We start from the raw sequence: 14,576 nt of genomic DNA, 5'->3' as shown, positions 1-14,576 counted from the left end.
CAGGAGTCGTCCCTGTCATTAGGCGATGATGCGATACCCAGCACCGCTCTCCACTCTTGTCTCAAGTGTCACGGCTCACTTGAGACAAGAGTGGAGAGCGGTATTTTATCCAATTAGAACGAGAGTTCAGTTCAGGCTTCTTCTCTAGCACCTCGCTTGCACACTCACCAGCCGCAATACAATTGTCCCAGTCTAACACCCCTGTTCAAAGTGATCAGTGTTGCACAATTTTTAATAATATCTTTGCTTCCTTTTTTCATGACGCTGCACCTATGCTTTTGCCGCCTCCAACGACAGTTTATGATACCCCTATGGATTCAATTCTTATAGACTGGGTGGGCATTAGAAAACTAATCGGTAATTTGAAAATATCTTCATCGGCGGGTTCAGATGAAATTAATTCAAAAATACTAAAGTGTACTGAACTGTATTCATCAATTATTCTTTCTAGGATATTCCAACAATCATTACACTGCTCATCACTACCAAGCGACTGGAAGGTGGGGAAGGTGGTTCCTGTTCACAAATCAGGTAACACACATTGTCCCGAAAACTACCGTCCCATATCACTAACCAGCATTCCCTGTAAGATTCTGGAGCACATAATATATTCCCACATAGTTGATTTTCTTGAGACGAACTCCTTTTTTAACAACAGTCAGCATGGCTTTAGGAAATCCTTCTCCTGCGAAACGCAACTAGCTTGCTTTACTAACGACCTCTTTTCTAACACCGACTTAGGATTTGACACCGATTGCATCTTTATCGATTTTGCTAAAGCCTTCGATACCGTATCCCATAACCTACTAATCTATAAACTTAGTCTTCTTAACATTGACCCGCTAGTACTGGACTGGATTAAAAACTTTCTTGCTGATAGAACACAATACGTAATCGCTAACAATTCGTCGTCTGCGCCCCTCGCGGTAACGTCAGGCGTGCCGCAAGGGTCGGTTCTCGGTCCTCTACTTTTTCTAATCTATATTAATGATCTTGCTTCCTGTGTGAAATTTTCTACTATTAGACTTTTTGCTGATGACTGCGTTATATATCATAAAATTACTGACCTCAATGATTCTCGTAAACTCCAAGACGACATTAATAACGTTCTGCTATGGTGTAACAAGTGGTCTATGAAGCTTAACTTAAGCAAATGTAAATGCATGCGGGTATCACAGCGTACTAATACTACTAATCTGCATACATATTTCCTGAATAATAGCCCTCTCTCAGTTGTCTCGTCGTACAAATACCTTGGACTAAACATCACCAGCAACCTTTCCTGGCACATGCATGTCGACATTATATGTAGCAATGCCAATCGCATGTTGGGCTATTTGCGCCGAAACTTCTCATTCGCACCATCGTCACTCAAACTAACTCTCTACAAAACATTAGTTCGCTCCAAACTAGAATACGCATGCGCCATTTGGGACCCGGCTAACATTACACTCATAAACAGCATAGAAGCCATTCAAAATCGTGCAGCGCGTTTCATCTTATCAAACTACTCCCGACATGCTAGCGTTACCTCAATGAAGACAACACTTAACTTGCCAGAACTTTCTTTCCGTCGTAGATGCTTCCGCCTTTCGCTATTCCATAAAATCTACCACCACAACCCTTTGTTGAAAGAACAGCTTATCACCCAACCGTCATACATATCATCTCGCTCTGACCATAGTTTCAAAGTTGGTGTGCCGTCTTCACGTACTAAACTTTGTAGTAATGCATTCATCCCTAGCACAAGCAAAGATTGGAACCACCTTCCCGCCACCGTTGCAGCCATCCTGGATACCGACACCTTCAAAACCAGCATTCATGAAACGCCACGTTGAATCTGTCTTTGTATATTGCACAAATGTTTTGTTATGTTCACCCACTCCTTTCTGTAATGCCTTCGGGCCCTGAAAGTATCTTAAATAAATAAATAAATAAATAAATAAATAAATAAGTAGTCTTTGTCGTCAACGTAGTTGGGCGCAGATGGCGTCGCAGCAATATAATGAGCGTTGAGGAAGAAAGTCTGATACCCAGCCAATCAAGGATGCAATTTTTAGTATAGCGAACTGCTTGTGCATAAGTTTAGGGTGTGAGTGTCGGAGGCCTTTGCAAAGTCTATCAGAATAGCATCAGTCTGGTCACCTATGTCTGAAGAGCTGCTGATGTCTTGACTGCATTCTATCAGTTGTATTATAGTGCTGAGGCCGTGTCTCAAACCATGCTGGAAAGTGCATAAAACTTGGTTAGTTACAAGAAATTCCATAATATGTTCAAAGATAATGTGTTCGAGTAATTTACATGAATGCACTGTTAAGGAGGTGGGCCTATAGTTAGATAACAATTGAATGTTACCTGGCTTAAATACGGGGAAAATTGAAGCAAGTTTCCATGAGGGAGGAAGGGAATGTCACAGAAAGCCCGAGCAGCCACTTAACGCGTCATATTGATGACAATATCATATAGTTGCTACCAACTGAGGTGAGCATTGCCGCTTACTTTAAAACCATATTAAAATATATTCTAGGTAATGTTCGCCATTAATACTCCCTCAGGTGTACCTATGTATGCAGGAAAATTGGAACAGAAACTTCTAGAGTTTGAAATTTTGATGCCAGTGGTTCCTTAAAGGGCCCTTCAACAGGCCATATAGCAAATTTTGGTAATACGCTAGAAGCTGTTACATGCCCTGTAAGAAGTGTTCTACTGCAAATCGTAATTTTTCAAGTTAGTTTATTAACAACAGAGATAAGAATATATTGGCGCTAACTCATGATTTCAGAAGGCAAGCTTCGTTACCAACATAGGCACTCTTATCACTTGCCCCGTCTAGCTTTTGCAAGTGAAATTCTTTCCCTGCATTCTGCCATAGCGAAGCCGGAGGATCACGTGACTCACGCGTCATGGGCCCTGCCTCCCCCCCCCCTCCCCTTTTTTTTTCTTGCACTGCACACTTCCGGTGACGGTCTGCGTCTGTCTCATTTCACGGAGTGCACGATTTTTCGTGCTGCGCACAAAAACACCTGACTGGCGGTATGAGTCACTGCTACACGAGCACCGAACCAATGTAGAAAATAAGTTATGTTCTTTGTGTGCGCGACTACATCATGTGGGAACAAGCAGACGAAACGGAAGTACATATCTCTTGCTAGGGCATGGAGTAAAACAGATTCGCAGACATTTGATTTGTAGGTCATATTATTTTCCTAAAGTTTAAATTGTTTGTTGAAGCAACAGGTCAAACAAATAACTGATGTTGCCTTGAATAATTCTCAGTCCCATGTCACTGTGAGTGCCGTCACAGCACTGCACTTTACATAGGAGCACTTGTGCAATTGACGGCAGCTCTCTATCTGGGAGCACGGTGCCCGTAAGGAGAAGGGCGCACAGCGTTTGGTTTGAGATTTCAGCTCTTTCCATGGTCCGTAATGGTGTAATACCTTGCAGGCACAATTGTTAGCATGCCTTGTGTGCACTGCGCTTGTCAAGCTCAATATGGCCTGACCTGGTGAGAGGCCCATTAAGCAAGTATGTATGAGGTTCAGAAGATTTGCCCCTGTAGAAAGATAAGAGAAACATCTCGTTAATATTTAATCATCATCATCAGCCTATTTTATGTCCACTGCAGGACGAAGGCCTCTCCCTACGATCTCCAATTGCCCCTGTCCTGCGCCAACCAATTCCAACTAGCGCCTGTGAATTTCCTAATTTCATCGCCCCACCTAGTCTTCTGCCTCGACTGCGCTTCCCCATTCTGTAACCCTAATGGTCCAACGGTTATCCAACCTACACATTACATGACCTGCACCTGCTCTGTTTTTTTCTCGTAATGTCAATTAGAATATCAGCTATACCTGTTTGCTCTCGAATAATAACTGCTCTCTTTCTGTCTCTTAATGTTATGCCTAGCATTCTTCATTCCATCACTCCTTGCGTGGTCCTTAACTTGTTCTCAAGCTTCTTTGTCAGTCTCCAAGTCTCTGCCCAATATGTCAGCACCGGTAAAATGCCCTTATTGTGCACATTCTTTTTCAGTGATAATGGTAAGCTTCCAGTCAGGGGCTGACTGGCGATCCTGAACTCGTTCCCTTGCTCGGCTATTCATGGCTATCTTTGTCTTCTGTATATTACAACCCCCCTCTTACAATCTCTCTGTTAAGGTCCTCAATCATTTGTTGTAACTCGTCTGCAGTATTGCTGGATTCAATACTGTTTCCCAACTTTTACACTATTCTTCAATTGCTTTTAAGTCACCCTGAGGTGCTGGATGTCATTAGGGTCAGCAATGGCACGGTAAATGTGAAGAGATTAATCTTGGAAGAGACGTTAGACAGGTAAGAAATGTGTATTAGAAGAACAAGAGGGCTAAGGAGAGTTCCCTGGTGGACATGTAAATTGCCAGAGTTTTAACTCTTGTAACTGGTATTAGAAACAGCATTTGCAAGCACAAAGTGTTGAAGCAGTGAGAGTTGAGTGAGTCAGTTTGAATGAATGATCGCTACACAACGCGAGGGAAACGCTTACATGCGACAGGACAGTGCATTGCACTGTGTAGGCATCATGAACCAATTGTTGCCAGCTTTAAGCAATGCTGTTAACCACGGAGCGTTAACCATGGCAGGTTTAGTGGTATGCATGAGTTTAAAAAAAAAATAAACAATTCAGTGCCCTTCCAGTCTGTAAAGGTAAATGGCGAACTGTCCATTGCCGTGCGTCAAACCATGTATGCACATAAGTGAACGGTGAGGCGCTACTAGTCGCTCCTCCACAATCTTCCACACTCCCTTTAGGTTCCATTTTATAAACAAGTGCGAAGAAACTGACCCAACAATGCAAAACAGGGAGTGCAAGTTTATAGTTTGGTTGAGAGCACCCCCCCCTCCCCCTCCTAGAAGCACCTGGTCATGTCGTCAGACGTCAAGAAAGTGCAAAGGTATACACCTGCAGTATCAGCTTAATATCTGGTACAAATAGTATTTGGACCCAATATATAAAACTTATTTTTGCAAGTTGGTGCAGTGCTTGAAGCCGGCTTCACCACCGCCGCGGGTCGGCCTGGTATTGCACTATCTTCGAGATCTGTTCATGGTTTTTGGTCTACAAACATCAATCCGCTGGAAACTAGCCATATACAGCTTTGCTGTAAAAGCTATGCTGTGCTAAATGCGATGCTATGCTTATGTGGGATTCAGTGTTGACCCCTTAAAGGGGCCCCAGAACCACTTTTTATCTAAGTGGAGAAAGGCCTCTGAAGTGAAAATGGCAATTTCAGAAATGCTTTGCTGCAAAAAGTACTTCATTGCATTCAGCAGAAGCTGAGTATTGGCAATCAAACTCTGCCTCCGAAGTGCTTCCCCTCCTTCTTCAATGTCTTGCACTGCGAAGGCTACAGCGGAGCGGAGCGTTCCCACAGCGCTCTACCCTCTAAATGTCGGCGTTCTTTGTCCTACGATGTTTCGAGAGTAAATTTTTTACGCATTGTATTGAAGCATTTCATGTCATGAAAAAAAAATAATAAAAATTTAACCCTTTAGCTGTCGGACCTTTCTGGCCGTGACACCCCCCAGTGTCGGCTTGGTTTCAGGGAACGAGCGTAACAGGGAATGAACATAGCAATTAATTTTTTATTATGATTGGTATTCAAACAACATAGTCAATGCAATACGCACATTTCAGTGTTCTGCAGCTGTTGTTAGTAAACATCATCATCATCATCAGCCTGACTATAACATCCGTTCACCATCCGAATCTGACGATGCGGAACTCACCTCTTCCTCATATGAGACTGTCCGAATCCGAGCTCGGCTCGTATTCTGAATCAGAATTGAGCCACCGCTCCAATGAGCAGACGAAGGTCCGCGCGCTCATCCATCCGAAAGTAACCACGCGCAGAGAGGATGCGCTTTCAGTTGCCCGCACGACGGAGAGAAATGGGACGTTGCGTCATCAAGAAGACAGAGGGAGGTGGAAAAAGGCTAAAACAAAGTTCGAAGGGCTTTACGTTTACTGCTGCAAGTCGGATGCGAGGGTGCGGCGAGAGAGCGAAAGCAGCAATCGAGTCACTCTTTTCGGAGAGGCAACCGCGCAGCGCGTGCCTCTGAACTTGACGCGCCGTAGCAGACACACCAACAGAAGAAAAATAAAAACCTTCAAACCAGCGAAGATGGCAGAACAACCCTTGAACCCATAACCACCGCGCGCGACGCATGATACAGCGAATGCGGAGCCACCGTGCCACTCAGCAAAGAGAGAGGGGCGGGTGGCAGTCGCTCCGTACTCTTCAATACATGTATTAACGCAAGTCGAGGCGAAAATACGAACATGTAGAAAGGGTCAACAGATGGCGTGGCCAGTCCAGGAGTGCCAGCTTTGCGCTTAGGCGCGAAATTTTGAACGCACGATTGAGAACGTACCGGTACGTCAGTGACACTGTGGGGGGGAAGCGCAAAGACGTACCAGTACGTCCGTGACAGCGAAAGGGTTCAATAATCCAGCGCGCTGGATTGGTCCATGCATTTCTGGTAAAGAACGGCCGAGGACGAGTGTGCTGCTCAGCTCATCAGTGGTACTTTGCATTTTCTAGCAATGCTATGGACGAGCCTAGTTTTGTCTGTGCTTAGCTTTTGGTAGATGGCACCACAGAATCCATGGGACAGTGCAACAGAAACAAAATTATTTCAGTCGAATCCACTTATAAAATATTCAAATGCCACAAAAATTAGATTGTTATAACCGATAATTGTTGAAACCGGGTGGCATGAAAAAATCTAAATAGGGGGATGGCAGAGCTAATCTTAGCAAACTAGAATGGCGGGGAGGCCAATGCCCCTCCTTGCCACCTTCTTTCATTCTTCCTCCATCCGGCTGCTAATTGTGCTCACTCGTTTAACTGCTTCCTGGGTGCTCCAATCACGTGTAACAAGCCGCAGCTGTCAGCGGTAAAGAATGACTGCTATAACTGCAAAGAGGGGTCATGGGTGGCAAGCGATATGCAAGCACCGCCGAGGCAGCACTTGGGTGGGCCCAAAAGGGGCCTTTTAAAAAATGTGAGAATTTTGCTGCGGGAGCGATACAGCTTGAGAAATCCAGAAGAAACGCCGAGGGGAGATCACCACAAGCATCTCGCCACGTACGTCGCACTGCGTTGCACGAGAAAACCCTATGTCCGTCGGCCTCACCGACATCCTTCTCCAAGGCATCCAGGTGCTCCACGTAATGCAGCAGAAGGTTCCTCGCGACAATGAAGCCCCGGAGGGATTGAATCATCTGCTGGGCCTCCTGTCAGTACAGCGTTTAGGCAGCCTGCCCTACCGCGTCGTTGCTGCCGTCGTCGCCGTTGCTATCCGATGCGAGCATGTTCGCGACGATCACCTCACCGGTTAGAAGCACTTAGTTTCCAAATCTATAGCTGTGCACTTTCTTTTCACCAGCAGCATCGTGCATTGCCAATTATCAGTGGGCGGGGTCAGTCATCTTGCATTTCAGCAGCGAGTCAAAAGAGGCTGAGAAGCCGCGTGGTTAAGAACGATTTTGACGAAAAAGACAAACATGGGCAATTACGCTGCTTGCAGAACTGTGCTGAATCCACCAGCCAGCGAACAAGATGCGAGCAGCGCAGTTGGCGCTGTCCATGCGTTTTTCGGCGGGTGGCATGGCGTAGAGATGGGCCACGGAGCAAGAAACATTTAGGAGTGGAAACTCTGCTGTTTGCGGCAACCAGAAAAGGTCACAAGCCTGCGGAGCGCCTATCATGATGGCGTCGCCTGGCAGCCGTTTCGGTTGCCAGGGCAACCGGTCGAACCTGACTTCTATTGAGGGCACGGAGGAAGTGGCCGGAGAGCGCGCCGGAGCCGCCTGCCTGGGCGCTGCATTTTTTTTTCTTTTTTTCGCTGCGGCTTCTGCGACGCGCCACATGGCGCCGCCACTGCATACGGCCCCGTCGGCGCATACAATTGTGACCTTATCTGGTCGCCCGCGCTCGCTCGCGCTGGCGGGAGTTTCACCTCCTAAATGTCTTCCTCCGTGAGACGGGCACAGCCCATTCCTGTTCGGAGGGGTGGAAGGGCGACGGGAGAGAGGCGCGCAAAATGAGCGCGCGGTGGCTGTTGGAGAAGCGGGCCATTGTGCAGTGGCTCGAATTTCATGCTTTCATTTTTTCTTTTCAAGGATTTTGTATTTCACTACCCTTTTCTCGGACACCGAGCAGCCAGACTTCATCTTATAACTGATAATGCGGCATCGGTGCATTGCAGTAAGCGGATTATTTCACCATGCAAAACATACTAAAGTTGACGGTGCAGCTGCTTCTCATTGTTAAAACCGGCATCGTTAAAAGTGGGTTCGACTGTAATGCAAATTCATTATATGCCCCATTACACGAAAATCCGTTCGTGTCTGCGTGGCCGAAAGTTGGTACCGAAAAGGGTCGACAGCATAAAGAGTAAAAACACATAATAAAATCTTGGATTGATGTCAAATTTCTTGTGGAGGTTCCTGTAAACAAAGAATAATAGCCTTGAAAAGAAAATTCGGTACATTTTGGGGTCTGGATGACAATCGAACTTCGGTCTCTGGGGTGCAAGATGAGCATGCTTCGCCGACACCACAGCGGTTGCATGGTTCTAGCTGACGAAAGGTGTGCCTAGTGCGTGTGTTCACAACGTTCCGAAGTGTACAAGTGGTATAATGCTTTTGCATTCAGCAGTCTTTTAAGTGTATCTGCTGAATTTTCTTTGTGAAGAGCTAAAACATGTTGGCAACTAGGGTTTTTAAAAATAATGTGTCCTTTTTGGATCAGAATTCAGGATAATAGCGCGGTACAAAATGGGCTAGTGGGTTAAAGAAACCTTTTGGGGTTGGTTGCTCATATCGTAAACTGTGTTGTTAATGACCATTACAGAAATTTGCTTAAATGAAGTATGGTTATCGTTTCCGAGCTAGCAAACTTTGCACCATGCTTTGCAGCATCGGGAAGATATTCTTGTTCCACTCAACGCCCTTTTTAGGCCACCATTGAGTTTTCACAATAAAAGATTGGACATCGACGAGGTGCTCGTTGTTGTGTTACCAGGTGGTGTTGCAGCAGGAGAGGCCTGTATTGAAACCAGCCGCGCTTAGCAGATGGCCGAATGGAGCTGCGTGTGTGGCTGGAAGGTGGGCCGCAGCGGGTGGTGTGTGGCGTGACCGAAGCCACCACTTGCCAGGATGTGGTGTACGCACTGGCACAGGCGACCGCACAGACGGGCCGCTTTGCTCTCGTTGAGCGCAGCCGCCGTTCAGAGCGCCCCCTGGCGCCCTCGGACCGGCCGCTACGGCTCCTTGCCCGCTGGGGACGCTGCGCATCAGACGTCCACTTCCTGTTGAGGCGTTGCGGTCCCACCAGCACGGTGCCCAAGGCTGGCAGCATGTGAGTCACTGCAGTGCCTGTTAAACCAGTTATTTTATGGGCTGAAAGAAAGCTGTTCTTGGAACAGCGTGACTAGTTTTTATCTTTATTTGTTTGACAGTACGGGATTGTCGGTATGCAGGAGACTAAAGGCAACATTAAGGACCTCCTGACTAGGCCTCTTGCACCACATTGTACATTCACCACACTACCCAGCACACACCAATGACAGCACTTACTTCACAGTGTATGCATTAGAGAATAAGAATGTGCAGGTAATACAGAGCTAAAACTTTTCAAGCTGTGCATTACAATCTGTCTAATAGAAAATGAAACACACACTTTTTTCAGAAAATTGAAAAACTCGCGTACTATACAAATGCAATTATATACAAAATCTCTGAACCAGAACACTGCACAATAATAAAAGAAAGGAAGATACGAAAGAACTATATGCAAGAGAGATAAGTACACTTCAGATCCACGCACCCTGGTAGTGCAATGGCTTTGACATTGCGCTTCTAAGCCTAAGGGTTCAGGATCAAGTCCTGGCCACATTTAGACGGGAGTGAAATGCAAGAACGTCAGGTGTACTGTGCATTGGGTGCACATTAAGAACCCAAGGTGTTGAAAAAATCTGCAGTAAACATATCAAGGCAGGTGAGGAACACGACCAAGCACATGCAGGAGGTGGCATAGGTGAACAAATGGTAACATGCACTGAGAGCTCCTTCCTGCTTCCCATCCAGCCGGATGGGAAAGGAGGGCACTCTGCTTGCTCCGCTTCACTCTCTGCTTCCCGCACATCTTTCCTCCTCATTTTTATTGTAGCTAGCAATCCATCGAACTTTTGCCTTCGGCTCAGGTTTGTCCGAAAATTGGACCATGGGAGTGAGAAATCTTTTTGTAAATGACCATTGCACATTTTTTGGAGTTAAAATTCATAAGAGTATTTCTCTATTCAAATATGTGGGACTCTGCTGGCACCAACGAAGCAGTTTGAATTATCCGTCAATTCGAGTTGATGGGATTAACGAACTAGCTATATTTCCTACAAAAGGCTGATTTAAATTATTTGGTACCACTAATGCTATGAACTGAGTCATTTCAACTGAGAAGCTTGTAAATCAGGAATAAAGGAAAAATCCCATCTGGTTCCTTCTGACAATGGCAGTAATCAAACACGGAAACAGCATATCGCCAAACACATGTAGCAGAGTGTAGTGCTGGTTGAAAGTGCTATGTGCAGTATTACAACAAAGGCACTTCGTTTGAAAAGGATATAAAATTTGGCGAGGTTGTGCAAATGATTGCCATGCCTAAATCGCGACAGCAAATTCGTGCGCAGCTAAGGTGAGTCATTTTTACTTAACGACTGAAAACTAATCTGCAGAACTTATCTCCAAGTGTTTGCTAAAGCATGTCTCTGCACAGCTTTGGTTCTCCTTGAGCAGAATCATTTTTGAAAGGGTCTCCACATACAGTGGTTTCTTTCTCGCTTTCGCTGTGAGCAGCAACAACTGTTGTGTTCTCTCATGTATGTTCTAACTGAACACAAATTGAATACCAAAGACCATTCGATTTGTATTTGCAATTTAGAATATTTTCACACCCTTAATTTTCTTTTCTTTCTCTTCCATTTCTCCCTCGGAACCCCCCATTCATTTTTGCTCTTCATCTGTTTCCCCATTTAATTTTTCTTTTCTCGTTTGATTTCTCCTGGCGTCTTCTTTGCTGTGTTGCTCATTTTGAATCTTGACGTACTGCCGCATAAATTTATTCAAGTACACATTTTTTTTTGCACTGTGCACGATCAAACCGCTTACCGGAAGAAATTGTGACTGCACCTGTACTTTTTTCTTATTTACTACAAGCACATATTTGCAGCTCCAATAGTTGTTGAACTGACTTTCTTTCTTGTATCGCCATAGGATTTTACTGCTGTATTATATGTCAAGCACATGCAGTGTATTTTGTATCGTCAGTTTTATTTGTTTGTTTATTCATTCATTCATTCATATTGAAAACCTATAGCTCTCATAGGCTAATATGGTTGGTAATGCAAATAAAACGTAAAAAAAGAAAGCCTCAGTGAAAATGCAATAATGAAAGGAAAACATGACTGCCAGTGCAGTCTGAACACACAGCATTGGTAAGGATGGAAACAGGGTACTACAGGGTGACGGGTTGTTATGTCATTGCTGCCCAAGAAGTTAAGTATATGTACCGTCTCCTCAGATAGCTCATTCCATTTGTAAATTGTGCTGGGAAAAATAATTTTTAGCAACATTAATGTGGCAGTTATATTCTATTATTTTCTTTTACTATTGGCTTTTCACTTCGATATGCAAGTGAAAGTAGAAGTGTTTCCTTTCATGGCGCGCATTGATGTAGCGGCCACTTCTCAGACAAATGACAGACGGTGACCACACCATAAAAACTTTGGATATAAAGGGAGACACGGGTCTTAAAAACAAAGCAAGAAATGGTGAAAAAAATCTAGATTTTTGAAAGTGTTATTTTCGAAATCTACAACTATTTTTCTGCCTATCTGCCAAGTTTCTCATTTCTAGAATCAGTATTTTAGGCGAAATAATAATTTGCACGATGAGCTCAGGCTGAATTCCAGCCAAAATGAACCCCAATGTGGCCCTTTCTTCTCATCACGCAGCTGCCGTTTCACGCTGCATATCGCCGCCATCTCGGTCTCGTTTGAAAGAGTCGCCTTCCTGCTTAAATTTCCCACCACTGTTGGTCAATTTTGGCTATTGGATGGCGCAAAATAAATCAATAAAGAAAAGCACAATATTTGTTCCCTGTTGGCTGAACGAGCCCACATGAGAAGACCACGCCACCCGATTGGCGGAGCCAGATGATGTCATCTGCTAGGCAAGCTGGCCCGTGCACCGCCGTCGCACGGAGACACCATGTTGAAAAACTGCGCGCAGCAACTGAGAAGCACGCAACAATGCCCGGGTGAGCGAGAAAGTATCATACGCTGAATAAATGCGACAAAAAGCGGAAGAAATCGATGGTTGGTAATTTTAAAGGTCGTTGCATTTCCCCAAGATGCGGCGAAGGTGATGTAGACGCTACATCGAGTGAACAAGGCATCAAAGTTGGCAACAACGGTGTGTGCGCCAACTCGCGGCTGCGTCCGCCGTGACACGGTGATGCTGCAGCCTTCCAATGTGGAGCAGAACAGGATTCGAACCGAGGAAAAACTCCAGGCACTCGTATCAATGGCAGCGACAAAATGGAAATCTGAGACAGCGGTGTGTTCGACAGTGCGCTTGGCGAAACGCGTTCACGATCGTCAATTTGGATCTGCAAAACCAGCTTTCAAAGTTAGTAAAGTGCGCAGCATGTGATAGCAGCAACGTTGAGTTCAAGAAAGGTGAGCGAGTATACGGCCTCGCTGTGAAACTTACTCTCATGTTTCTACTGCAGAGACGTTGCGTCCACGTTGAGCTCGCCACCTATGCATGGCGATCAGACGGTGAACCCGTTCCTTCTAAATATTTTGGCAGTGTGTGCTAGGCAGAGCACTGGGAACCAACAGACAGCACTTAATTATATTTTTTCGGTGATGAACATTTTTAACTACGGTCTCCACAACAAGACGTTTCAGAACTATGTGGGAAAAAAAATTGACCCCTGCAGCGGTTCACGCAGGCAAAGAAGTGATGACCAAAAGTGCACAATTGCTTCAGGAACTATCATCATCATCAGCCCGGTTACGCCTACTGCAAGGCAAAGGCCTACCCCATACTTCAACTACCCCGGTCATGTACTAATTGTGGCCATGTTGTCCCTACAAACTTCTTAATCTCATCCGCCCACCTAACTTTCTGCCACCCCCTGCTATGCTTCCCTTCCCTTGTAATCCAGTCCATAACCCTTAATGACCATCGGTTATCTTCCCTCCTCATTACATGTCCGGCCCATGCCCATTTTTTTCTTGATTTCGACTAAGATGTCATTAACTCGCGTTTGTTCCCACAACCAATCTGCTCTTTTCTTATCCTTTAACGTTACCCCTATCATTCTTCTTTCCATAGCTCGTTGCGTCGTCCTCAATTTAAGTAGAACCCTTTTCGTAAGCCTCCAGGTTTCTGCCCCGTACGTGAGTACTGGTAAGACATAGCTGTTATACACTTTTCTTTTCAGGGATAATGGCAACCTGCTGTTAATGATCTGAGAATGCCTGCCAAACGCACCCCAGCCCATTCTTATTCTTCTGATTATTTCAGTCTCATGATCTGATCTGCAGTCACTACCTGTCCTAAGTAGATGTATTCCCTTACTACTTCCAGTGCCTCGTTACCTATCGTAAACTGCTGTTCTCTTCCAAGACTGTTAAACATTACTTTAGTTTGCTGCAGATTAATTTTTAGACCCACCCCTTTTGCTTTGCGTCTCCAGGTCAGTGAGCATGCATTGTAATTGGTCCCCTGAGTTACTAAGCAGGGGACCAATTACAGTGCATGCTCACTGACCTGGAGAGGCAAAGCAGAAGGATAGGTCTGAAAATTAATCTGCAGAAAACTAAAGTAATGTCAGGAACTATACAGTGTGCTGAACTTGGGAAACACTAACAACATTGCCGTATCTTTTGATGGTTCATGGATGACACGTGGATTAATAAAGGGAAAGTGAGACATCCACCCAAGCATGGCCAAGTGCTACAAAGGAAACCGATACGGGTTCCTCAAAAGACAAGCTTCGCAGTTGAAGAAAGTTGAAGTTTTCTTTTTCTTCAACTGCGAAGCATTTCTTTCAAGGAACCCGTATGGGTTTCCTTTGTAGCACTTAGCTACGTTCGGGTGGATGTCTCACTTTCTCTTCATTATTTACTTTTCTCCACCTTGCAAGTTTCCGTAGAACTATTACGTCATGACATGTGGACACTCCTCCCATATAGGCGTAGATGCAGTTGTCAAATTTTTCTCGGTGCTCATGCTTGACTACGTTGTTTTAAGCAGTTTTTGGGTCGGCTGTGAGTGGGGACCAAAGAAGGATGACCCAATGTACACAGCTTGGAAGGCTAGCCATTCATGCCAAAAGAACACAGACAAGAAGGCTGGAGAAATGGAGGTGCAAGCTGGCCTTTGCTACACGGCAGTGTTATCTGATGGCGACAGCTGCACTTTTCTTGCTTTGCTAGAGACTGATGTCTACGGTTACATAA

The 14,576-nt window shown here is 45.1% G+C and overlaps 1 protein-coding gene across 2 annotated transcripts in view; it reads left to right on the top strand.

The window, feature by feature from the left end:
• The window catches only part of RASSF8 (ras association domain-containing protein 8), an 87,369-nt gene that overhangs the window by 8,941 nt on the left and 63,852 nt on the right, over positions 1 to 14,576 (top strand). For both annotated transcript variants that reach the window (XM_055074771.2, XM_055074772.2), the window contains one exon: positions 9,071 to 9,406. In XM_055074771.2, the coding sequence (XP_054930746.1) occupies positions 9,129 to 9,406 (278 nt within the window). In that variant the 5' untranslated portion in view covers positions 9,071 to 9,128. The remainder of the gene's footprint in view (positions 1 to 9,070; positions 9,407 to 14,576) is intronic.

This window comes from Dermacentor andersoni, chromosome 4 (assembly GCF_023375885.2).
Source record: "Dermacentor andersoni chromosome 4, qqDerAnde1_hic_scaffold, whole genome shotgun sequence".
Classification (NCBI taxonomy): Eukaryota; Metazoa; Arthropoda; class Arachnida; order Ixodida; family Ixodidae; genus Dermacentor; species Dermacentor andersoni.
The sequence above is the reverse complement of the archived record's forward strand: the minus strand, read 5'-3'. Positions and strand labels throughout refer to the sequence as shown.